This window comes from Gobio gobio, assembly GCF_949357685.1.
Source record: "Gobio gobio genome assembly, chromosome: 20".
NCBI classification, from domain to species: domain Eukaryota; kingdom Metazoa; phylum Chordata; class Actinopteri; order Cypriniformes; family Gobionidae; genus Gobio; species Gobio gobio.
The window spans coordinates 33706989-33732658 of NC_137113.1; the positions used below are offsets into that span (position 1 = coordinate 33706989).

At 35.6% G+C, this 25670-nt stretch overlaps 1 protein-coding gene across 1 annotated transcript in view; it reads right to left on the reverse strand.

Moving 5' to 3' along the window:
• Positions 1–20216, reverse strand: part of cmn (calymmin) — a gene marked incomplete at both ends in the record, with an annotated part of 32600 nt that extends 12384 nt beyond the window's left edge. The window contains 34 exons of the mRNA XM_079846314.1: positions 99–158; positions 499–552; positions 677–736; positions 1202–1828; positions 1984–2037; positions 2430–2480; positions 2591–2647; positions 2760–2807; positions 3077–3127; positions 3221–3277; positions 3390–3437; positions 4209–4265; positions 4627–4677; positions 4783–4839; positions 4952–4999; positions 5331–5387; positions 5500–5547; positions 5869–5922; positions 6025–6072; positions 7934–7984; positions 8091–8147; positions 8261–8308; positions 9837–9893; positions 10006–10053; positions 10868–10918; positions 11007–11063; positions 11167–11214; positions 11645–11701; positions 11822–11869; positions 11987–12028; positions 12378–12425; positions 13357–13404; positions 15945–15998; positions 20144–20216. Of these exons, the coding sequence (XP_079702440.1) occupies positions 99–158; positions 499–552; positions 677–736; positions 1202–1828; positions 1984–2037; positions 2430–2480; positions 2591–2647; positions 2760–2807; positions 3077–3127; positions 3221–3277; positions 3390–3437; positions 4209–4265; positions 4627–4677; positions 4783–4839; positions 4952–4999; positions 5331–5387; positions 5500–5547; positions 5869–5922; positions 6025–6072; positions 7934–7984; positions 8091–8147; positions 8261–8308; positions 9837–9893; positions 10006–10053; positions 10868–10918; positions 11007–11063; positions 11167–11214; positions 11645–11701; positions 11822–11869; positions 11987–12028; positions 12378–12425; positions 13357–13404; positions 15945–15998; positions 20144–20216 (2374 nt within the window). The remainder of the gene's footprint in view (positions 1–98; positions 159–498; positions 553–676; positions 737–1201; positions 1829–1983; positions 2038–2429; positions 2481–2590; positions 2648–2759; positions 2808–3076; positions 3128–3220; positions 3278–3389; positions 3438–4208; positions 4266–4626; positions 4678–4782; positions 4840–4951; positions 5000–5330; positions 5388–5499; positions 5548–5868; positions 5923–6024; positions 6073–7933; positions 7985–8090; positions 8148–8260; positions 8309–9836; positions 9894–10005; positions 10054–10867; positions 10919–11006; positions 11064–11166; positions 11215–11644; positions 11702–11821; positions 11870–11986; positions 12029–12377; positions 12426–13356; positions 13405–15944; positions 15999–20143) is intronic.
• Between the last annotated feature and the right edge of the window lie 5454 nt (positions 20217–25670).

The window sequence follows — 25670 nt, forward strand, 5'->3', positions numbered from 1 at the left end:
AAACAAGGGCCACATTTTCCCAAATTTTAGACAAGATTAGAAAGATAAAGCCAAATAATAATGTTAATTACAATAAAATGTGTTTTATAATGACTTGCCTGCTTTGTAGCCATTGTTCATGCCATGAGCTGGATAACCACCCATTCCTGCTCCAAAGCCTATAGTGACAGAACAGTTATATAGGCATTTTTTTTTCAAAGTAACTTTTATTCAAAGGGGTTAAAATGCTGTTATTATGGATGGTTAATGCTTATAGAAATTTTAATGCACCTGGTTGTGATGACACTACTCCTTTTCCATTTGGATACCCTGACCCTGCAAACCACATTTTTTGTTTTAGACTGCTTATTTCTACTTGGTCTTCAAAACTGTTTAGGAATCAAAGCTAACTGACATGGGCAAAAAAGTGTCTTTAAAACATTACGATTTTTGGTAAGCGTTGCCAATAGTTTAATCATTTATATGACAATAAATAAGTGGGGGAAAAATGAGAGTCACCAAGACTTGGAAGTTTGACCCATTGTCCATTAGGTTGTCCTCCAGGTCCACAATCTAAAAAAGATATTTCAACAATTAAATATTTTGTAATTAAACCATATTTTGTTTTGGGTTACAAGAGCCCAGATAACTTAACGTGATTTAATGTTATATCGATGGATTATTATTTAGGATTTACCAGGCTTTGAAGGTATTGCTCCTTGCACCTGTCCATTTGGTTGTCCTAGACCAGTGAGTTCTATAGAACACAAACAAGTTATAAATAAACTGAAATTCACTTATCCAGTAAGGATGCCTTAATATCACTAGCAGAGATGTAATGCATGCATAATGTATTACAAAGCAAATTGTTAGGAAAATGCTTCCAAAAGAAATCCCAATCCCAATTTGTAACTAGTTTACTGTTTGCAAATGTGTTTGCTCTTGTTACTTTAAATCAGGTAAATCAGTATGCTCTACATTTCTTGTAAATGCATAAGCATGCATTTACGAACAATTTGTACAATAGATAGTTCGAATTTATGCTACCATGTCAACCTACTCACCGGTTACATTATGGACTGATTAAAAAAGAACATAAAACTTCAGCCTACTTTGTCTACTTGCTCATTGCGAATGATGTTGCGGAAAAGGAGTGGCTTCAAGCTGTTATATGGTTTCAGAAAATATTATAAGATTTTAATTTGAAACTATAAAGGTTTACCAGGATTTCTCGTTGGATTCTTCATTTGATGCAAAGCCTGGTTTGACTGAATCTTGGTTTGTTGCATCTCTGGAGTTCGAGCTGATTCTGGCACTAGAGGCACCTGTGAAGAAATACTGGCTTGTGGTACCAATGGACTTATGTTTTGTTCCTGTGAAAGGACTTGTTCCTGCTCTCTTGCTCCAACTCTCTGTGATATTTGAGAATAATACTCTTGAGGAATGGGAGCTGACTCTGGAGCAGGAATTGCTTGAGGGACTACTGGTGCAGCTGGTTTTGGAGCTTTGCTTTGTGGAATTACAGGCGCGGGTGGTTTATAAGCTTTACTAGGGTTATAAGAACCTGGACCTTGCATAAATTGCTTTGGAGCAGGCCGAGGTGCCATAGAGTCGGGGGCTTTGCCCTGTGGATGAAAATGTTGTCCCTTTGTTTGTTGCAGAACTGGTGGAAGGTCTTTAGTTTGTTCTGGAAGTGATCCTGTATTTGGCTCACGTCCAGATAGTGGTAAAAAGCCCTTGGTGTTAGATGTTACCGGGAGATGACTTGATTCTTCAGGGCTTAAAATCTCCCCTTTAGGTCCCTTACCACTGGAAACACCCTCTTTTCCAGTTGTTACAGGCATATAACCTAGAAGCCAAAACAATTTTACTAAAAACATACAAAACTCAATATGACAGACTCACATGCCGAGACATAACTTGCCTTTCTAAATGACAGATCTTCTATTCATGTCATGTGGAGGAAGTAAATAATAATAATAATAATAATAATAATGATTTTACCTGAATTAGCTGCTTTATATGGTCCTTTTGACATATAGCCAGGAACACCATAACCTATAGATGACAAGATATGTGATATATTAATATAGCTTTGAAGGTTTTATGTTTGATGATGTAGAGTTTGTTTGTTTAAAACTGGACCTGAATAAATTGTAAAATCTGTTCACCAAAATGTGTGGAATATGGTAAAAAAGGGTATAATATTAAAAACAACAGCTACAACACATGTATAGTGCATTACCCCTAATAAAAACTTCAGAAATAATATAGATTTAGATATAGAATATAGATCTTAACGGGACTACACTACAATTGGTTTATTAATAAAGAATTGAATGAATGTGGAGATATCATATATTTTACAGTGGCTTTAAAATCAGGTTGGATAAGCTGCATTCAGTGACAAAAAATGTGTTTTATAATAGTAATAATGACATGCTATTTACCATTAGGCTTGGCTCCTTGTCCATTTGAGGGTCCAGCTTTAGCGCCATATCCTTTGAAGCAGATTCAACACACATTAGAGTTCAAATGATATGGAAAAATCAGACAAAGAAAAATAAATACACACATTACACAAAAGTTAAAAAAAAAGAAAAATAAGTACCTGGTTTAGGTCCCTTGGTTCCACCATTGGGATATCCCATATTTTGAAGAAAAGAGCCTAATTAGAGAAAAATACTTTAAACCAGTGTAATATCCTCAGTTCTTTTCAAATTTCACAATTTTCCATTCTGTAATAACTGCACTAGAGCTGATGACATCCAGTGTATTACCTGTATTAGGTTGGTTAGCTGCACCTCCATTAGGATATCCTCCATATCCTGAGCAAATCAATCTCAAATCAGTTTAGATGTTCTCCAGTTACCTCACTTTACAATACAGACCTTTAGTACTTCACTCATAATAAACAACTCTTCCACCAATAATATACAATATTAATCTAAATGTGGCTACACTACAATTGGTTAATTAATAAAGTATTCAATTAATGTGTGGATATTTTACTGTGGCCTTGAATGTGGCTTATCCAATTGGAATTTAGAGCCAAAGACTATATGTTTTATAATAGTAATAATCATATTTTATTTACCATTAGGCTTGGCTCCTTGTCCATTTGAGGGTCCAGCTTTAGCACCATATCCTTTGAAGCAGATCCAACACACATACGATTTCAAATGATATAGAACAATCAGACAAAGGAAAAAAATACTCAAAATATGTATTCCACACATACCTGGTTTAGGTCCCTTGGTTCCACCATTGGGATACCCCATATTTTGAAGAGAAGAGCCTAATTAGAGAAAATAACTTTAAACCAGTGTAATATCCTCAGTTCTTTTCAAATTTCACAATTTTCCACTCTGTAATAATTGCACTAGAGGTGGTGACATCCAGTGTATTACCTGTATTAGGTTGGTTAGCTGCACCTCCATTAGGATATCCTCCATATCCTGAACAAATTAATCTCAAATCAGTTTAGACGTTCTCCAGTTACCTCAGTTTACAATACAGACCTTTAGTAATTTACTCATAATAAACAACTCTTCCACCAATAATATACATCATTAATCTAAATGGGGCTACATTACAGTTGGTTCATTGATAAATAATTAAATTAATGTGCAATCAAAGGCATTCGTAATTAATTTTACAGAGTCTTTTCCAACTGGAATTTAGAGCCAAATACTATAGCTGTGTCCCAAATGACACACTATACACTATGCACTTATACACTATGTACTTATGCACTATGTACTCAACTGTGTAGTGTATGAACTTTACATGGTTATTTTGTCATTCAACATCGGATTCTGGTAGTGCCTCCCCCTCCACTACGTAATTAAACCTGCGACAGTTGAGTGCATGAAGTGTCCAACATTCCACACTTCGTTTTTTTCCGTTAATTTAGTGCATCATCCGGGTATTTAAAGTGCACTTTTTCTTTTTGGAATTTTCAGTGTGAACACACTACTTACACTATTTATACTTAAAAACGTTATAGAATAGAGCATAAGTATGCGAACTGGGATGCACCTTATATGTTTTATAATAGTAATAATCACATGCTATTTACCGTTAGGGAAAAACACACACACACACACACACACACACACACACACACACACACACACACACACACACACACACACACACACACACACACACACACACACACACACACACACACACACACACACACACACACACACAAAATAGTTTACCTGGTTTAGGTCCCTTGGTTCCACCATTGGGATACCCCATATTTTGAAGAGAAGAGCCTAATTAGAGAAAATAGCCCCATTTAGATTAATGAAGAATTCAATTAATGTGTGGATATTTTACTGTGGCCTTGAATGTGGCGTATCCAACCGGAATTTAGAGCCAAAGACTATCCCCCGGTTTTATAGAAAAGGCTCAAGCTATTCCTAGACTAAAACGCATATCTTAAAATTTGTCAGCACCATTGTTTTGTCTCAAAATGCACACCAATAATGTTTTTTTCTTCTTCTCAAAGGCATGTTTATAAAAGCTACTTAAATGTCCTAATTGAACTAAGGCCTAATTCCTGGCTTAATGTAAGCCATGTCAGTGAAACCAGGCCTATATGTTTTATTATAGCAATAATGTTATACCATTTACCATTAGGCTTGGCTCCTTGTCCATTTGAGGGTCCAGCTTTAGCACCATATCCTTTGAAGCAGATCCAACACGCATTAGATTTCAAATGATATAGAAAAATCAGACAAAGAAAAAAACAAAAAACAAAATATGCATTACACACACACAATAGTCTACCTGGTTTAGGTCCCTTGGTTCCACCATTAGGATACCCCATATTTGGAAGAGAAGAGCCTAATTAGAGAAAAGTACTTTAAGCCAGTGTAATATCCTCAGTTACTTTCAGAATTTAGTTTTATCCAAACTGAAATAATTGCACCAGAGCTGGTGACATCCAGTGTATTACCTGTATTAGGTTGGTTAGCTGCACCTCCATTAGGATATCCTCCATATCCTGAGCAAATTAATCCCAAATCAGTTTAGAGGTTCTCCAGTTACCTCAGTTTACAATACAGACCTTTAGTGCTTTACTCATAATAAGCAACTTTTCCACTAATAATATACATCGTTAATCTGAATGGGGCTACACTACAGTTGGTTTATTGATAAAGAATTAAATAAATGTGCAATCAAAGGCGTTTGTATATCATTTTACAGTGGCTTTGAATGTAGCTTATCCAACTGGAATTTAGAGCCAAAGAATATATGTTTTATAATAGTAATAATCACATGCTATTCACAATTAGTAAAAAAAAAAAAAAAAAAAAAAACACAAAATAGTTTACCTGGTTTAGGCCCCTTGGTTCCACCATTGGGATACCCCATATTTTGAAGAGAAGAGCCTAATTAGAGAAAAATACTTTAAACCACTGTAATATCCTCAGTTCTTTTCAAATTTCACAGTTTTCCACTCTGCAATAACTGCACTAGAGCTGGTGACATCCAGTGTATTACCTGTATTAGGTTGGTTAGCTGCACCTCCATTAGGATATCCTCCATATCCTGAGCAAATTAATCTCAAATCAGTTTAGAGGTTCTCCAGTTACCTCAGTTTACAATACAGACCTTAAGTGCTTTACTCATAATAAACAACTCTTCCACCAATAATATACAATAATAATCTAAATGTGGCTACATTACAATTGGTTTATTAATAAAGAATTCAACTAATGTGTGGATATATTACTGTGGCCTTGAATGTGGCTTTTCCAACTGGAATTTAGAGCCAAAGACTATATGTTTTATAATAGTAATAATCACATGCTATTTACCATTAGGGGAAACACACACACACACACACACACACATACACACACGGTTTACCTGGTTTAGGTCCCTTTGTTCCACCATTGGGATACCCCATTTGAAGAGAAGAGCCTAATTAAAGAAAGGTAATTTCTTATCCTCAGTTCTTTTCAGAATTCTGTATTTTCCACTCTGCAATAATTGCACTAGAGCTGGTGACATCCAGTGTATTACCTGTATTAGGTTGGTTAGCTGCACCTCCATTAGGATATCCTCCATATCCTGAGGAAAACCAATCTTAAATCAGTTTAGAGGTTCTCCAGTCACTTCACTATACAATTCAGACCTTTAGTGCTTTACTCATAATACAACCCCAAATCAGAAAAAGTTGGGACAGTATGGAAAACGCAAAAAAAAAAAAAAAGAAGTGATTTCTAAATTTACTTTGACTTGTATTTCATTGCAGACAATATGAACACAAAATATTTCATGTTTTGTCTGGTCAACTTCATGTCATTTGTAAATATGCATCCTTTCCTGTCATTTAGACCTGCAACACATTTCAAAAAAAGTTGGGACAGGAGCAATTTAGGGCTAGTAATGAGGTAAAATGGTTAAATAATGATGTGATTTGAAACAGGTGATGTCAACAGGTGATTGTAATTATGATTTGGTACAAAAGCAGCATCCAAGAAAGGTCTAATCCTTTAGGAGCAAAGATGGGGCGAGGATCACCAGTTTGCCAACAAATACGTGAGAAAATTATTGAAATGTTTAAAAACAATGTTCTTCAAAGAAATATAGGAAGATATTTGGATATTTCACATTCAACAGTGCATAACATAATTAAAAGATTCAAGGAATCTGGAGGAATTTCAGTGCATAAAGGACAAGGGCGCAAGCCTAAGCTGAACAACCGTGATCTCCGATCCCTCAGGCGGCACTGCATCAAGAATCGTCATTCATCTATAAGCGATATCACCACATGGGCTCAGGACTACTTTGGCAAACCTTTGTCAAGTACCACAATATGTAGTTACATCCACAAATGCTAGTTAAAACTGTACTTTTCCAAAAGGAAGCCCTATGTTAACAGTGTCCAGAAGCGCCGTCGACTTCTCTGGGCTCGGAGGCATCTGGGATGGACCATCACACAGTGGAAACGTGTACTGTGGTCAGATGAATCAGTATTTGAGGTATTTTTTGGGAGGAATGGACGCCGTGTGCTCCGGACCAAAGAAGAAAAGGATCATCCAGACTGTTACCAGCAACAAAGTCCAAAAGCCAGGGTCTGTCATGGTATGGGGTTGTGTCAGTGCCCTTGGCAAAGGTAACTTGCACTTCTGTGAAGGCACCATTAATGCTGAAAAGTACATAGAGATTTTGGAGCATAATATGCTGCCTTCAAGAAGACATCTTTTCCAGGGACGTCCATGCATATTTCAACAAGACAATGCAAAACCACATTCTGCACACATTACAAAGTCCTGGCTGCGGAGGAAGAGACTGGCCTGCCTGCAGTCCCGACCTGTCTCCAATAGAGAATGTGTGGCGCATTTTGAAGCACAAAATGCGACAACGAAGACCCCGTACTGTTGCCCACCTTAAGACTTGTTTGCAGGAAGAATGGGACAAAATTACACCTGAAACACTTCATCACTTGGTGTCTTTAGTCCCTAAACATCTTTTAAGTGTTGTGAAAAGGAATGGCAACATTACAAAGTGGTAAATGCTTTACTGTCCCAACTTTTTTTAAAATGTGTTGCAGGTCTGAATGACAGGAAAGGATGCATATTTACAAATGACATGAAGTTGACCAGACAAAACATGAAATATTTTGTGTTCATATTGTCTGCAATGAAATACAAGTCAAAGTAAATTTAGAAATCACTTCTTTTTTTTTTATTTGCATTTTCCATACTGTCCCAACTTTTTCTGATTTGGGGTTGTAAACAACTCCTCCACCTATCATATACATTATTCATTATTATTATTATGGATACACTACACTTGGTTTATTAATAAAGAATTCAATGTGCAATCAAAGGTGTGCAAATATCACATATTTTACAGTGGCTTGTCCAACCAGATTTTAGAGCCAAAAACCATGTTTTATAACAGTAATAAATCACATGCTATTTACCATTAGGCTTGGCTCCTTGTCCATTTGCGATTCCAGCTTTAACACCATAACCTTTAAAGCAGATCCAACATACATAAGATTTCAAATAATACTGAAAAATCTGACAAAAGAAAAATAAATGCACACTATTTGCATAAAACACAAATTAAGCGTTTACCTGGTTTAGGTCCCTTGGTTCCACCATTGGGGTAACTCATATTTTGAAGCGAATAACCTAATTAGAGAAAAGTACCTTAAACCAGTGTAATATCCTCATTCTTTTCAGATTTTGGTATTATCCACACCATGATAATTACACTGTAGAGCTGGTGACATCCAGTGTATTACCTGTATTAGGTTGGTTAGCTGCACCTCCATTAGGATATCCTCCATATCCTGAGCAAATTAATCTCAAATCAGTTTAGAGGTTCTCCAGTTACCTCAGTTTACAATACAGACCTTTAGTGCTTTACTCATAATAAACAACTACACCACCACCAATAATATAGATCATTAATCTAAACAGGGTTGTTTTATAATAGTAAAAGTCATGCCATTTACCATTAGGCTTGGCTCCTTGTCCATTTGAGGGTCCAGCTTTAGCACCATATCCTTTGAAGCAGATCCAACACACATACGATTTCAAATTATATGGAAGAATCAGACAAAGGAGAAAAAAAACAAAAAAATAAACAACAACAACATTTGCATTACACACGTTTTTTTTTATTTTTTTTACCTGGTTTAGGTCCCTTGTTTCCACCATTGGGATACCCCATATTTTGAAGAGAAGAGCCTAATTAGAAAAAAGTACTTTAAACCACTAATATCCTCAGTTCATTAAAAAATTCTGTATTTTCCACTCTGCAATAATTGCACTAGAGCTGGTGACATCCATTGTTACCTGTATTAGGTTGGTTAGCTGCACCTCCATTAGGATATCCTCCATATCCTGAGCAAATTAATCTCAAATCAGTTTAGAGGTTCTCCAATTACCCCAGTTTACAATACAGACCTTTAGTAATTTACTCATAATAAACAACTACACCACAGATAATATAGATTATTAATCTAAACGAGGTTGTTTTATAATAGTAATAAAGTCATGCTATTTACCATTAGGCTTGGCTCCTTGTCCATTTGAGGGTCCAGCTTTAGCGCCATATCCTTTGAAGCAGATCCAACACACATTAGATTTCAAATGATATGGAAAAATCAGACAAAGGGGAAAAACACAACATATGCATTACACACACAAAAATAGTTTACCTGGTCCCTTGGTTCCACCATTGGGATACCCCATATTTTGAAGAAAAGAGCCTAATTAGAGAAAAGTAATTTAAATCAGTGTAATATTCTCAGTTCTTTTCAAATATCTGTATTTTCCACACTGTAACAATTGCACTAAAGCTGGTGACATCCAGTGTATTACATGTATTAGGTTGGTTAGCTGCACCTCCATTAGGATATCCTCCATATCCAAAAGAAAACCAATCTTAAATCAGTTTAGTGGTTCTCCAGTCACTTCACTTTACAATACAGACCTTTAGTGCTTTATCCCCCAATAAACAACTTCTCCACCAATAATACAGATTATTAATCTAAATTGGGATAAACTACAATTGGTGTATTATAAATAAATTATATTAATGTGCAGTCAAAGGTGAGTGGATATCATATTTTACTCTGGCCTTGAATGCGACTTGTCCAACTGGAATTTACAGCTAAAGACTATATGTATTATAATAGTAATAATGTTATACTATTTACCATTAGGCTTGGCTCCTTGTCCATTTGAGGGTCCAGCTTTAGCACCATATCCTTTGAAGCAGATCCAACACGCATACGATTTCAGATTATATAGAAAAATCAGACAAAGGGGAAAAAAACACAACATATGCATTACACACAAACATTTTTTTACCTGGTTTAGGTCCCTTGTTTCCACCATTGGGATACCCCATATTTTGGAGAGAGGAGCCTAATTAGAGAAAAATACTTTAAACCAGTGTAATATCCTCAGTTCATTTAAAAATTCAGTATTTTCCACTCTGTAATAACTGCACTAGAGCTGATGACATCCAGTGTATTACCTGTATTAGGTTGGTTAGCTGCACCTCCATTAGGATATCCTCCATATCCTGAAGAAAAACAATCTCAAATCAGTTTAGAGGTTCTCCAATTACCCCAGTTTACAATACAGACCTTTAGTGCTTTACTCATAATAAACAACTACACCCCAAATAATATAGATTATTAATCTAAACAAGGTTGTTTTTATAATAGTAATAAATTCATGCTATTTACCATTAGGCTTGGCTCCTTGTCCACTTGAGGGTCCAGCTTTAGCACCATATCCTTTGAAGCAGATCCAACAACACACACATAAGATTCAAATGATATAGATCAGACAAAGGGAAAAAATACACAACATGCGCATTACACACACATAATTAGTTTACCTGGTTTAGGTCCCTTGGTTCGACCATTGGGATACCCCATATTTTGAAGAGATGAGCCTAATTATAGAAAAATACTTTAAACCAGTGTAATATCTTTCAAAATTCAGCATTTTCCACACTGTAATAATTGCACTAGTGCTGATGACATCCAGTGTATTACCTGTATTAGGTTGGTTAGCTGCACCTCCATTAGGATATCCTCCGTATCCTGAAGAAAACCAATCATGAATCAGTTTAGAGGTTCTCCAGTTACCTCACTTTACCATAAAGATCTCTAGTGCATTATCCCATAATAAACAACTGCTCCACCAATAATACAGGTTAATCTAAATGGGGCTAAACTACAATTGGTGTATTATAAAGAAATTAAATTAATGTGCAGTCAAAGGTGAGTGGATATCATATTTTACTGTGGCCTTGAATGTGGCTTATCCAACTGGAATATAGAGTCAAAAACTATGTTTTACAATAGTAATAATGTTATGCTATTTACCATTAGGCTTGGCTCCTTGTCCATTTGAGGGTCCAGCTTTAGCGCCATATCCTTTGAAGCAGATCCAACACAAGATTTCAAATGATATGGAAAAATCAGACAAGGGGAAAAAAACACAACATATGCATTACACACATACCTGGTTTAGGTCCCTTGGTTCCACCATTGGGATACCCCATATTTTGAAGAGAAGAGCCTAATTATAGAAAAATACTTTAAACCACTGTAATATCCTTTCTTTTGAAAAATTCCTCATTTTCCAATAATTGCACTAGAGCTGGTGACATCCAGTGTATTACCTGTATTAGGTTGGTTAGCTGCACCTCCATTAGGATATCCTCCATATCCTGAGCAAATGAATCTCAAATCAGTTTAAAGGTTCTCCAGTTACCTCAGTTTACAATACAGACCTTTAGTGCTTTACTCAACCTCACCACAGATAATAGCTTATTAATCTAGGTAACACTTTACAATCTTGTTTGGTAAAGTAAATTAATTAACTAACATTGACAAAGAAATACATTTTTTACAGCATTTATTAACCTTTCTAAAATGTCAGTTATTAAAAAATGTTCAGAGTGCATTAACTAATGTTAACAGATTCAACTTTTAATCTTATAATTGTATTAGTGAATGCTGAAATTAACATTAAAATAGAGAGAACCATTTTTGGTGCCCTGAAGAACCGTTTTGTGAAAGGTTCTTTAAAGAACCATTTCTCTCTTACCTTTTTATAGCCTAAAGAACCATAAGTTACCATAATCTAAAAATGCTCACCACACATCCACACAAGTTTACCTGGTTTAGGTCCCTTTGTTCCACCATTGGGATACCCTGTATATTGAAGAGAAAAATAATTCGAGAAAAATACTTTTATAATATCCTGGGTTCTTATAATTTAGTACTTTACGCACTGTAATAATAACTCTGTAAAATATAATTTAAACATTTTACCTGTATTAGGTTGGTTAGCTGCACCTCCATTAGGATATCCTCCATATCCTGAGCAAAATAATACCAAATCAGTTTAGAAGTTCTACTGTTACCGCACTTTACAATACAGACAAATTATAAAGCTGATTACAGAAAAAGAAGTTGACTAAATATAATGATATGTACCTTGTTTGCTTTGTGTCTTGGCCGCCCCACCATTGGTGTATCCTGCAGAAAGTGAGGTGAAAAATGAATTATACACAAACCAGGGCTCAGTTCTAAACCAGACCTTAATGTACCACATCACTAATTATGATCATCTCTATGTATGCATTATTATTATCACTATTATTATTATTTATTAATAATATTGTTTTAATTGTTAATATTGTTTAATTTCGAAAAAATAATGTCTTTTGTAAGAAAGGAGCAGAGGCTGACAGAGTGCTGGTATCGACTGCATAAAAATCTCAAAACTGGACTAACCAGTGTTTTTCTTTACAAACTTCGATAACCTTTTCAATAGAAGTATAATATAATATGTCTTTTAAAAATACTACATAAAAAAATGATTTACCTCCATTTGAGCCGTGGCCCTTAGCAGCAGCAGATCCAGTGCCATAACCTAGTAAACAGAGTTATCAAAACATATTGCAAACATAAATGCAATATTATAGTGTTAGCAATATCAAATGATCGTTTACTGCCAATTTGTCAGATTTGGTATTGAAAACAAGCAGTGCTAAATCTTTATATTTCATTTTAAACTGACTGATGGTGATTGAAAGAGAAAAATTGCTCTTCTGATACTGCCTAATAAAAGGTAATGTAAAAATGGTAACACTTTACAGTAAGGTCTCATTTGTTAACATTATTTAATGTATTAACTAACATGAACTAATAATGAGCAATACATTTGTTACAGTATTTATAATCTGTTATTTTATAAAAATGCAGTCGTTCATTGTTCATGTTAGTTCACAGTGCATTAACTAATGTAAACAAAAACAACTTCTGATTTTAATCATGTTGATATTAACATGAACTAAGAAGGAACAATACTTTAGTTAGCATTAACGAAGATTAAAAAATCCTGCAAAAGTAGTAGTTAAATAATATTACCGTATACTATCTTACAACCATCCATGTGACCAAAATGTTACATTTTACTGTAGAAATATTTGGTTGGTATGTACAAATGTAGCTACTTCATTTGACAAGTTATTGGTGATGTAGCTTATTTGCTTACCCCAAATCTGACCACACTCTCCCAAATTATTTGTGTTCCACAGAAGTAAGAAAAACATATCAGACCTTGCTGAATGACCTAATCTTTAGAGAATATTAAGATAACGGACTTACCTAGACCAACTCCTTTTTGGGGATGAGTGCCCATTAAATTGCTGTAGCCTTCAGACAACATTAAACAGACTTTTAATGAAAGTAAACACACAATGGCAGTTTATATGCTGAAACAAAACACAATGGTGTTTGTGCACATTCTAAATGGGAACCTTTATTCACAATAACACATTGACTCTTGAGATTAAACTCACCCCCATAAAATGGATCTCTGTTCCCGTTCCCATTCCCATTTCCATAACCTGTAACAATAAATTACATGAATTTAGTACAATAAGAGAGTTTATAAGAGAGAACATAATAGTGCAACATTACATAGACTTTTATTGATTTTATTTCAAGGTAATCATATCTTCTACTGCCTAACACAACCCGTGGAAATGGGGAAAAACTAAATTGATGTAAACATGTTTTGGCCAATTTATAAGCCTTATTCTCAAAATGAGGACCAGTAAATGTCCTCATCATTCAGCTGTCATAATACTATAAGTTAGGACACACAAAGGACAGACACACACACACACACACACACACACACACACACACACACACACACACACACACAAACACACACTCCAGAACTTCTATCTATGTCAGGACATTTATTGACACAATGTAATCCTTACCCCCTAACCCTATCCATTACAACTAAGTGCCTATCCCGGACCCTTACCCTTAAAGGGTTAGTTCACCCAAAAATGAAATGGTGCCCTCATCTTCAGAACACAAATTAAACTGTAGACAGCTACACAACTACCACTTTGACATCTTAAAAAGTTAATAAAGAGATTGTGAAACTTCCATATGAATTGAGTGTTTTGGCCCAAATTGTTTTGAAGAAACACAATCACTTTATATGATGAATTTAGTCTTTTATTCACATATAAACATTCATCAATGCACACATCAGTTGTGGTAAACGGAAGCTCAAACAATGAAGTTCAAACCAAAGGGGTTCATTCTTGTGTGTTACGCAGCACGTTTTAAACGTCCGCCAGAGGTTTGTTCTTGCACATCAAGCGGTTTCCGTTGATCTTCTGTTTAAGTTCGCTGATCGATATTTTTATGTGAATAAAAGCCTAAATTCAATCTCTTCATCATTTAAAAGGCACAATATGTAATCTTTTGCCACTAGAGGTCACTTATACAAAGTCATAGCTTGATGACGCCTTGATTTCACGGAATCATGGGAGTTGTTGTCTTCACATTTACAGCTGGTGGAAGAGAGTCCAGCGGGACTCGGGCATGTATTAAAGATTTATTAACGTTCCTGTAGTATGAAGCAGGGTGGGGCTGAAAGCCGTTGGAGCAGAACGTTCAGTAAGCAGTAAGATCGATATTAGGCATGGTAAAACATGGTACTCCCGGTAAATCAAGAAAACAAGATTTAAACGATAAGACTGTGTTGAGCTATATAACAATGATTCGTTTTCTGTCGCTGAATGTATTCAAACAGTTGCTCACCTGTCTAATAAAACATAATATATTAAAGCGTCTTTGGTGTTTCCATTCCAAAATAAAACAGAAATAGAGGGTAACGTAGGTATGATGTCATTGATAGGCAATACACAGACACGGTCATTGTACACACAGACACACACACACACACGCACGCACACACACGCACGCACACACACGCACGCACACACACGCACGCACACACACACACACACGCACACACACACGCACACACACACGCACACACACACGCACACACACACGCACACACACACGCACACACACACGCACGCACACACGCACGCACACACACACGCACACACACACGCACACACACACGCACACACACACGCACACACACACGCACGCACACACGCACGCACACACACACGCACACACACACGCACACACACACGCACACACACACGCACACACACACGCACACACACACACACACACGCACACACACACGCACACACACACGCACACACACTCCTGTACATCTATCTATGTCTGGGCATTTATTCCCAGGTGAAAAATATGTACTATTAAATGCACTTGAGTATGTTTTTAGTACAATACAAATATACTATATCCTAATCCATTTAATAGTACACTCTAAAAAAAAAGGCTCGTAATCATAGGGGAACCTTTTTTAGTGCTATATAGCACCAATTTTGGTGCTTCAGTGGTTCTTCAGCGGTTCTTCAGAGGTGCTATATAGCACCTTAGTCAAAGAACCGCTGAAGAACCGCTGAAGAACCACTGAAGCACCAAAATTGGTGCTATATAGCACTAAAAAAGGTTCCCCTATGATTACGAGCCAAGAACCATTTTTGGTGCAATATAGAACCTTTTTTTTTTTAGAGTGTATGTCTTTTTCACCTGGAGTGACACAATGCAATCCTTAGCCCCTAACCCTCATTGATAGGCGATACAACGATACACGGACACAGTTCCATTTTAATAAAAAAAATCTTGCATATTGTGCCTTTAAAGCAATCGAGTCTATTCAGAAAATTTGAATTTAACCGCTCAATTCATTTGGATTCGTTTTACGATCTCTTTTTGAAGCGTCAAAGTAGCTGTCTGTACAGTAGAGGACGCAGCTCAAACAAACCTTTCAGCTGTGCTATCATATGGGGACAGGAGAGGTGTCAGTCAATAAATGGGAAAAAGTAACATACATTTCTTATTTGAAAAATTAACAGATATTTTGTTGTAAATTTAAAAGTAATGCTGATTACAAAACTCACGTTACTTGTAATTCGTTACCCACTACACTGCCTTTATACACGAACATGCTAAAACTACCAGTTCATACCATATGGGGCACGACCTCCATAGCCAGGCTTATTTTGTGCACTTCCGTAAGCACCTGAAAGACAACAGACAGGTGTATGAGGATTTTGGAACTGATTCACTGAATTATAATTGTATATTACACATCATATACTGCATTTCATGGTTTGGTTGCTTTTAGTGTATCACATGGTTTGGGCTTACCTGTACCTTTGTTTAAAGGATAACCTGATAATAAAAAGAAAACATTTAAATAAAAATCCATCCGTCCATCCATCCATCCCTCCCATCCAATACAGAGAATCCCAAATAATCTATGAAATAAAAGGTCAGAATATACCAGAAAGACAGCAAAGTCCTTGTTTCCTTGATATATGTAAATAAAATGTAAATATACTTCATTTTATAAAACAATAAACAAAACTGCTCACCATTTCCTTTTATGTTTGCAGAGTTGCTATTTGGACCCAAACCATAACCTGAAAATAAGATTTATTGGGTTATTGCATTTTTTTAAATTGAATATTTGCATTACCAGACAATCCTGTTAAAAAAAAATCGCATGATAATTTCATGGATTTGGATTAGTTCTGAATAACAAATGGAAATAGCATTGAAACTGTTCTTTACATCAACTTAGAAAGATTGATATTACCTTCTGGTGACATTTGTGCACCGCCATTTGGATTTTGAGGTTGGTACCCTTAAAAAATAATAAAAAGAAATGTACTGTCAGAGAATAACCTACTGTACATGACAATGTACTGTACAATATTCAACTGAACTTAAAGAATCACAAATCTATTAAAAAACTAAAAATAATGTCACCAAACAAATACAGTATAGCTGAGTTAAACAAAAATAAAATGAATGAATAAATAAATGATTTGCATAAAAAACAACATCATCAAAAGCTAATTTAAAGGATTAGTTCACCCAAAAATGAAAATTCTGTCATTAATTACTCCCCCCTTATGTCGCCCCAAACCCGTAAAACCTTCGTTCATCTTCGGAACACAAATTAAGATATTTTTGATGAAATCCGAGAGCTCTCTGACCCCTCCATAGACAGCAATTTAATTAACACTTTCAAGGCCCAGAAAGGTAGGAAAGATATCGATAAAATAGTACATGTGACTCCAGTGGTTCAACCTTAATGTTATAAAGCGACGACAAGATTTTTTGTGCACAAAAAAACTAAAACAAAAAACCAATGACTTTATTCAACAATTTCTTCACGTCTGTGTCAGTCTCCTATGCTGTTGCCGTAGTAAATACAGTGCAGCGCTTCCGAGTTACGTCAGAATGCTGGCTTACCATTGGCCGAAGTTGTTCACATGAGCACCATGACGCATACGTGTGATACTGACGCAGGAGCTGGCCAACGTAAACTGTATAGAAGACTGACACAGACAAGAAACAATTGTTGAATAAAGCTGTTATTTTTGTTAGTTTTTTTGTTGTTTTTCTTGTCGCTTCATAAAATTAAGGTTGACCCACTGTACAATGTTTTTTATGGACCTTAAAATTGTTAACCCTCTGGTGCTCTTCGGTCATTTCTGACCGGAAAATTTTCTGTTTTGAAATGTTAAAAATCCCTGCTTCATCGGAATGATATGAAACTTGGTGACTTTTCTAGCATTAGGTATGTTAACACACAAAAAAAATTGAGGGCATGATTCGAGCATGCTAAGTGGTCGTAAAAAAAATACTCCCACTTGTGCTCTTCGGTCAAAAATGACCCCCATAGGAAATTAATGGGAAATCTGCAAAAACACAAATTCACAGAATTTGTGTGTGTAGAATTTAAAAATCGGCCACAATGCTGAAAAAAGTACACAGCAGTAAAGGGGTGACACTCTAAAACATCAAGAGTGTGATATTGACACATCCACTCACACACACACGTACACTTATACACACACACACACACACACACACACACACACACACACACACACACACCCCTATGAAAAACTAAACCTATGCACCACATTTGGAATTTTAAAAAAATCACTGCTTCATTGGAATGATATGAAACTTGGTGACTTCTCTAGCATTAGGTATGAAAACACACAAAAAAATGATGGGCATGATTTGAGCATGCTAAGGGGTCGTAAAAAAATACTCCCATTTGTGCTCTTTGGTCAAAAATGACACCATAGCATAGGAAATGAATGGGAAATCTGCAAAAACACAAATTCTAGAACTAGGGAATTCTCCATAGAGACCTCTAGTGGTTACACACATGGTTGCATGATTTCTTAAATAATTCCAAAAGAGGGCGCTATTCTGCCTTCAAAAAAAAATATTTTGAAGGCCTAGTCTCTATTTTAACCTGAAATACTGCAACGATTAAAAAAAATAAATAATAAATTACAAAAAAAAAATTGTATAATTTTCAATGGCAAAAAAAGACAATAATTATTGCATAAATATGAAAAAAATACCATCAAATAATCTCAAAATACAAAGTTAAAAAGAAAAAATATTATTGAAGAAAAATAAATTGCATTGGTTTTACTGGGGTGGAGGAAGTTTAATTTTTAGGTGTCCGGTCACTTATGACCGGGAAGACAACCAATGCAACCCCTAAACGAAGAGCACCAGAGGGTTAATTACATGCCGTCATCAAAAATATCTTCATTTGTGTTCCAAAGATGAACGAAGGTCTTACGGGTTTAGAACAACATGAGGGTGAGTAATTAATGACAGAATTTTCATTTTTGGGTGAACTAAGCCTTTAACCATGTGTTTCTTAAAGGGCTGAGAATCAATAAAAATGTATTTGAAAAAAATTGAAAACCTCTTACTGTATATTGCAGACTGTATCAAGTTTTTTTCTGAAAAGACTTACTGGACTATATAAATAAAGTTCAAATTGAAGTCTCTTCACTACAAATGATGTTTTTCCTCATCACCATTTTAAATTTTCCCCCTCAATCACTGAAAGAATTTTATACAACACAGTGTTTCTGTTACTGTCCAAAGCACATGAATGAGAGGCACATGATTGCATTGTTTCACGCTGCACAAGTTTGGCTCTGCAATGTGGGGTTAACATCTCAAAAGCGGTTCAGGGTTTAAAGAGATATTTCAACAAAAAATGAAAATTGTCATTAGTTGCCCTCAAGTTGTTTCGTTCTTCTGCTGAACACAAAATATATTTTGAAGACTGTAAGTAACCAAACAGTTGATAGGCCCCATTCCTCAAAATATTGTCTTTTGTGTTCAGCACAACAGTTGGGTGAACTATCCCTTTAATAAAAAAGCAGTGCTAATCCCGTTTCAAAATACAAGTGTGAAACGTTTTTCTATGGCTACTTCAGAATCTGATCAAGAAACTAGTCAGATTCAAAGGTTTACGTGGCTAACATTTTCCTATTTAATGGATTATTTGAGATCTAAACTACTTTTTCAAATCTGATACAGTTTTTGGAAGTGAAAAAGTAATCTTTGTGAATAACAGTAAATTGATATTCCCACAATTCTGACACCTCACTTTTTTTTTTTTTTTTGTGCACATTGACATTTTATGCACCTTCTATATTTTAGTGTTGACTATTTCTCTATACCATCTGTGTTTTTAAGGTGGTTGCTAGTATATTATAAAAGTTAAAGTAAAAAAAAAAAGTTTTTTATTAATTTGGTATATTAACATTATTTCAGTTAATTAAATATGCTTAAGTTAATTACGTAAATTTAGTTCAGTAAATATATGGTCAATCTGTCAAATTTAAAATGTTGCAACTGTATTTTTTACAGTAAAGTTCTGGCAACCACAGCTGCCTTTTTTGTGGGTGTACTCATTCATAAATAATTGTCACTTGTTCAAATCTTTATGAAATGCATGAGAAACACTGTAACTGCGTATGATGCTGGTTACCTGCCTACTTACACAATGGCAATCCAGTAAAAGAAAAATTTACTTACTGCTACCGTCACAAATCATCCATACTGTGTCCATGCATGCCTTAAGCTACAACATTCAATTAGAGAAATGCCTTTCATTTCTGGATAATGGGAAATGTTCTTCTGGTAACATCCCAGAAGTCTTTATACTAATTATTCCTACACCAAGAATATAAAGCCAGAAAACTAGTTTGTTCCTCAAAAGCCATCTCTGTAATTCTGTAGCAGACACTCAAGCAAAACAACAATCAAATCCACACAGATTTTAAGTACTCAATAAGAGCATTGTTTTCTTATCAGCATCCTTACCTGTGCCGCCCTGAAGTGTTACTCTCGTCATCCAGAGCAATAACATCATCCTTAGAATAGTCAATTTCAACATTGTGGATCTACAGGGGGGGAAAAAAACAAGGAAAACAGAAAGAGACAGAAAACCCAACCCAAAGTGTACAGGGAACAGCTCAGAAGACACATATGTTTTCAACTGAGCTTTTAAACAGTTTTGTCCACAGTGGCACCTCCTCTTAGCGGTCATCCAAAAAAGACACTTCTGGGGCCTCATAAAACTTTATGTACCTGACCACATGTGCTAAATAACTACAGGGTTGATAATAACTGACACATGCGGCATTCTATTTCTTCTCACACACCACTCAAATCAATAGTTCATGTCCAATTAATGATCTATTTGATAAGTAGCTGTATATTAAGTGAGCTCATGCAAGTTCAGGTCATTATCGCAAAGTTGCACTCCACTTTGATTTTATTATTGTCTGATTGCAATTGCTGGTTTTATAAAAACACATTTTGGTTTAAAATACAATCTACAATCTATAAATGTATTTTTAAACAAAAAGTAAGATTTATCGCCCACATTGTGTACTGACACAGTCAGGACTTTGTTAATCAGGAAAGCATCTAATGTAACAAAGGTAGATTTTTGAGATGGATGCTAAAGAAAGTACCAATGCGGTCACCAGAGAATGTTTCTATGTGAATGTTAAACAGAGCAAAAATACATCCATCCAAACAGCAGCTCACTGTATGCTCTTTAAATAAACCATTATATCTGCACTAGCTAGTGAAAAGACTTATGTCTGGCACAGAGTTTGAAGAGACACCGTTTATAGGTTTGACTTGCAGACGCAGAATAAAACCAGCTGACAGTCAGACACTATGTAAACTAAGAGTCTTGTCACTCAAACGCTAATACATTTGAAACACAATGAACAAATACACAGGGCTCCAAGTCAATAACATTACGCAAAACCAGCTAAAGTTGCTCAGTTCAATGCAAGTAAACTAAATGGCTATAGCCTTTCCAAAAAAATAAAAATAATACACAAGATAGTATGTTTTGGTAACACTCTACAATATGTTCTCATTTGTTAACATTAGTTAATGCATTAGCTATAAACTAACAATGAGCAATATATTGCATTTAAAGCATTTATTAATTTTTGTAAACAAGTAAAACTAATTGTTCATAGTTTGTTTCATGTTAGTTCACACAGTGCATTAGCAAATTCAACTTTTGATTTTAATAATGTATAGGCCTACTAGTGAATTTTATAATTAATACCGCCGATATACTCTAAAATGAATATATGCTGAAGTATAATTCGTTGTTTGTTCATGTTAACTGATGTAGTTAACTAATACTAACAAATGAAACCTTATAAAGTGTTATCAGTGTTTATAGTAATGGTATCAGATGGTAATATGAACTAATAAACAATATATTGCCAAATGTTTTGGGACATCTGCCTTTACATGCACATGAACTTTAATGACATCCCATTCTTAATCCGTAGGGTTTAATATGGAGTTGGCCCAACCTTTGCAGCTATAACAGCTTCAACTCTTCTGGGAAGGCTTTCCACAAGGTTAAGGAGTGTGTTTACGGGAATTTTTGACCATTTTTCTAGAAGCGCATTTGTGAGGTAAGGCACTGATGTTGGACGAGAAGGCCTGGCCTAGAGTCTCTGCTCTAATTCATCCCTAAAGGTGTTGTATCGGGTTGAGGTCAGGACTCCGCAAGTTCCTCCACACCAAACTCGCTCATTCATGTCTTTATGGACCTTGCTTTGTGCACTGGTGCACAGTCATGTTGGAACACGAAGGGGCCATCCCTAAACTGTTGGGAGCATAAAATTGTCCAAAATGTCTTGGTATACTAAAGCATTAAGAGTTCCTTTCACAGAAAATAAGGGGCTAAACCCAACCCCTGAAAAACAACCCCACACCATAATCCCCCTTTACACTTGGCACAATGCAGTCAGGCAAGGTCCGTTCTCCTGCCAACTGCCAAACCCAGACTTGTCCATCGGATTGCCAGATAGAGAAGCGTGAATCGTCACTCCAGAGAACACGTCTCCACTGCTCTAGAGTCCAGTGGCAGCGTGCTTTTACACCACTGCAGCTGACGCTTTGCATTGCACTTGGATATTTAAGGCTTGGATGCAGCTGCTCGGCCATGGAAAGCCATTCCACAAAGCTCTCTACGCACTGTTCTTGAGTTAATCTGAAGGCCACATGAAGTTTGAAGGTCTGTAGCTATTGACTCGGCAGAAAGTTGACGCATTTTGCACACTGACCGCGCTCAGTGATTTTACGTGGCCTACCACCTTCGTGGCTGAGTTGCTGCTGTTCCCAATTGCTTCCACTTTGGTATAATACCACTAACAGTTGACCGTGGAATATTTAGCTGTGAGAAATTTCACGAATGGGCTCATTACACAGGTGGCAACCTATCACGTTATCACGCTTGAATTCACCGAGCTCCTGAGAGCGACCCATTCTTTCACACGTTTGTAGAATCAGTCTGCATGGCTAGGTGCTTGATTTTATACATCTGTGGCCATGGAAGTAATTGGAAAACACCTAAATTAAATTTAGAGGGGAGTCCCAACACTTTTGGTAATATAGTGTATATATCATGGTAATACAGTTTTTTGTTTTTACAAAATGTTCTATTACCCTGTAATTCTAACCTCTATTACTGGATAATAATCATTCTATAAATCAATATTTATGTAATTGTTGTGAAATGACAAACCTGATTTTATTTTTATATGAACTGTAAACTAATATGAACCAGAGGTGAAGCCATAATTGGTTGGATCTTTGTGAAATAGGATGGACCTCTATCTAATGATATAATTATATGAACGTTTTTGAATGAACAAACAAATCAAACTTGACAAAAAAATATTTTTTGTAAAATGTTCGGTAACACTTTAGAATAATGGTCATTAGTTAACATTAGTTAACATTAACTAATAATGAACTGCAATTATAAAGCGTTTATTAATCTTTGTTAATTTCAACATTTACTAATGCATTATTAAAATCTTGTTAACATTAGTTAATGCACTGTGAACTAACATGAACAAACCATGAACAGCTGTATTTATATTAACTAACGTTAACAAAGATGAACAAATACAGTAACAAATGTACTGCTCATGGTTAGTTTATGTTAGTTAATATTAACAAATGACCATTATTCTAAAGTGTTACCAAATGTTCTTTCACAAGAAAAGTCTGAACAAACCAATTCACCAGAATGAATTAGGCTTTCCGGAGCTAAGGGGTCTGTTTAAGATGAACCGAGTCATTTAAGACAAACTGATTCATTAGAGTGGATCCAATTCAACCTCGCACCATATGAGAGAGAGTCGACAGTGTGGTTGTTTACCTCCACTTGCGCTTCAGTAAAGTAATATGATGATCATTGCCCTAAATCAATATCGTTCGACACAATGCATTCAAATGGAGGCGGATTTGGTTACATTCTGTTTGTTTTATTTCCACATTATTGGCAGCTTTGATTAAATGGACAAGTGCCACCCTTGACCATATGTGGCGTCACCACTGAACCAGTATAAAACTAACAACCTAAAGACTTCCTAGTAATTACCTAGATTATGTTATGTGGTTTCACAGAGATTACTCAAATGAGTTTATTTCCAACACTGAACACAGCACATTGCATGCTCCTTTTCTGAAAACAGCTCGAGATAACTTCCTTTCAATATGGAAAGACAGCTCATGAGAAAGTAAAACAATGTGGGTACAGCAAAAGAAAGAAAAAAAAAGCAAGCCCTCAGTGTCTCACTTTAGGCTGACATTCCACACACAGGACCAAAATCCTCATATCAAGAGGTGAAGGAGAGTTGAAAGCTTGACCTTTAACCCCAGAACCTACTCTTTTCCGATACGCTTATACGCATACACTGATATGTCGAATTACGTCACCCTAAAACACACAAAGGAGTTCACTGTGTTAGTTAGAATGAAGATGTGACTGATCTGAAAACTCAGTGCAGTAAAAACAAGCAAACACAGGCTGAAAGTAAAAGACTTTTGTATGATTCACTTCTATACATATACATATACATATACATATACATATATAAAAAACGAAATTAGGAAATAATTTATTCTGAAAAAATTAAAAGGATGTTGAGTTGGTCAGATAATTGTTACCAGCATTGTACTAATGTTACTAATGTAATGGGGCTATTATTTTAGGAGTTAGATGTACATTTCAGATATCTTTGCTAAAACTAATTGAGCAAAATCATTGTCATTTTGAATTCAGTGTTGCTATTTAAATTAATGGATGCCTATGTATATATTTTTTCCAATGTGCATTCAATCTTCATGCCTTTTCCAAGATCAGTCTGAAACACTAGTACATTTGAAGAAACACAAATGCACTATAAGTTACCAAAGAAGGGACAAATACACAGAGGCAGACTGAAGTATTTTTTACATTCTACTCAAGTACACTTGGATATGCACCAAGTGCACTTGCAGTAGTATATGTACTTAAGAGTTTTTCTTTGGAAAACTTACTTAACTACATTCCAAAGCATAATGTCGTACTTTTTACTGCACGTTTCATAAATAAAAGTTGTTTTACCTTTAATATTTAATTGCATTAAACATGTAGTACTTTCTTACTTGTCCTCAAGTAAAACTTTGAATTACTTTTACTTGAGTAAATTTTTTTTTAGGTAAATAAGTATTAAATGAAATTCAATATAAAACGTAGTGCAGTAAAAAATTACAATATTATGTTTTGGAAGGTTGTGAAGTAAAAGTTTACAAAAGAAGAACACTGATAAAGTACATACACTTGAAAAATAAAATTACTTGGAAAGTAAAAATACTTCACTAATGTCCGCCTCTGCAAATACATAGGCTACATCTTTGGAAATTATGCAAAACCACTCAGATTAATTTAACTTTTGTTGGGTTTGTAGGTAAGGGACTCTACAACTGACTAGTATCATTGTAATATAAAATCATTAAGATGATCCACATTGATAGATGGCAGTGCAGCGTCTACCACCAAAGTGGTATCAGTACTTGTTTACCAAACCCGGATTTTCACAGATTTGCTTAAAGGGATAGTTCACCCAAAATTTTAATTGTCATTACTTACTCTCCCTCATATCGTTCCAAACCCGTAAGACTTACGTTTATCTTCAGAACATAAATGAAGATCTTTTGATGAAATCGGGAGAGATTTCGGTCCCTCCACTGACAGCTATGCAACACTTTGTTGCTTCAAAAAGTTCATAAAGAGATCGTCAACTAATCCATATGAATTGTGCGGTTTAGTCCAAATTTTCTGAAGAGAAACAAGTCGCTTTATATGATGAACTTTTATTAACATTCATCAACGCACCTCAGCTTTTGTAAACAAAAGCTCAAGCATGTTTTCTTGATGTGCGACAACCATTGTTCATTCTTGTGTTACGCAGCACGTTTGAGCTTCCACATAAACCGATGAGGTTTGTTTTCGCATTTCAAGCAGGTTCGG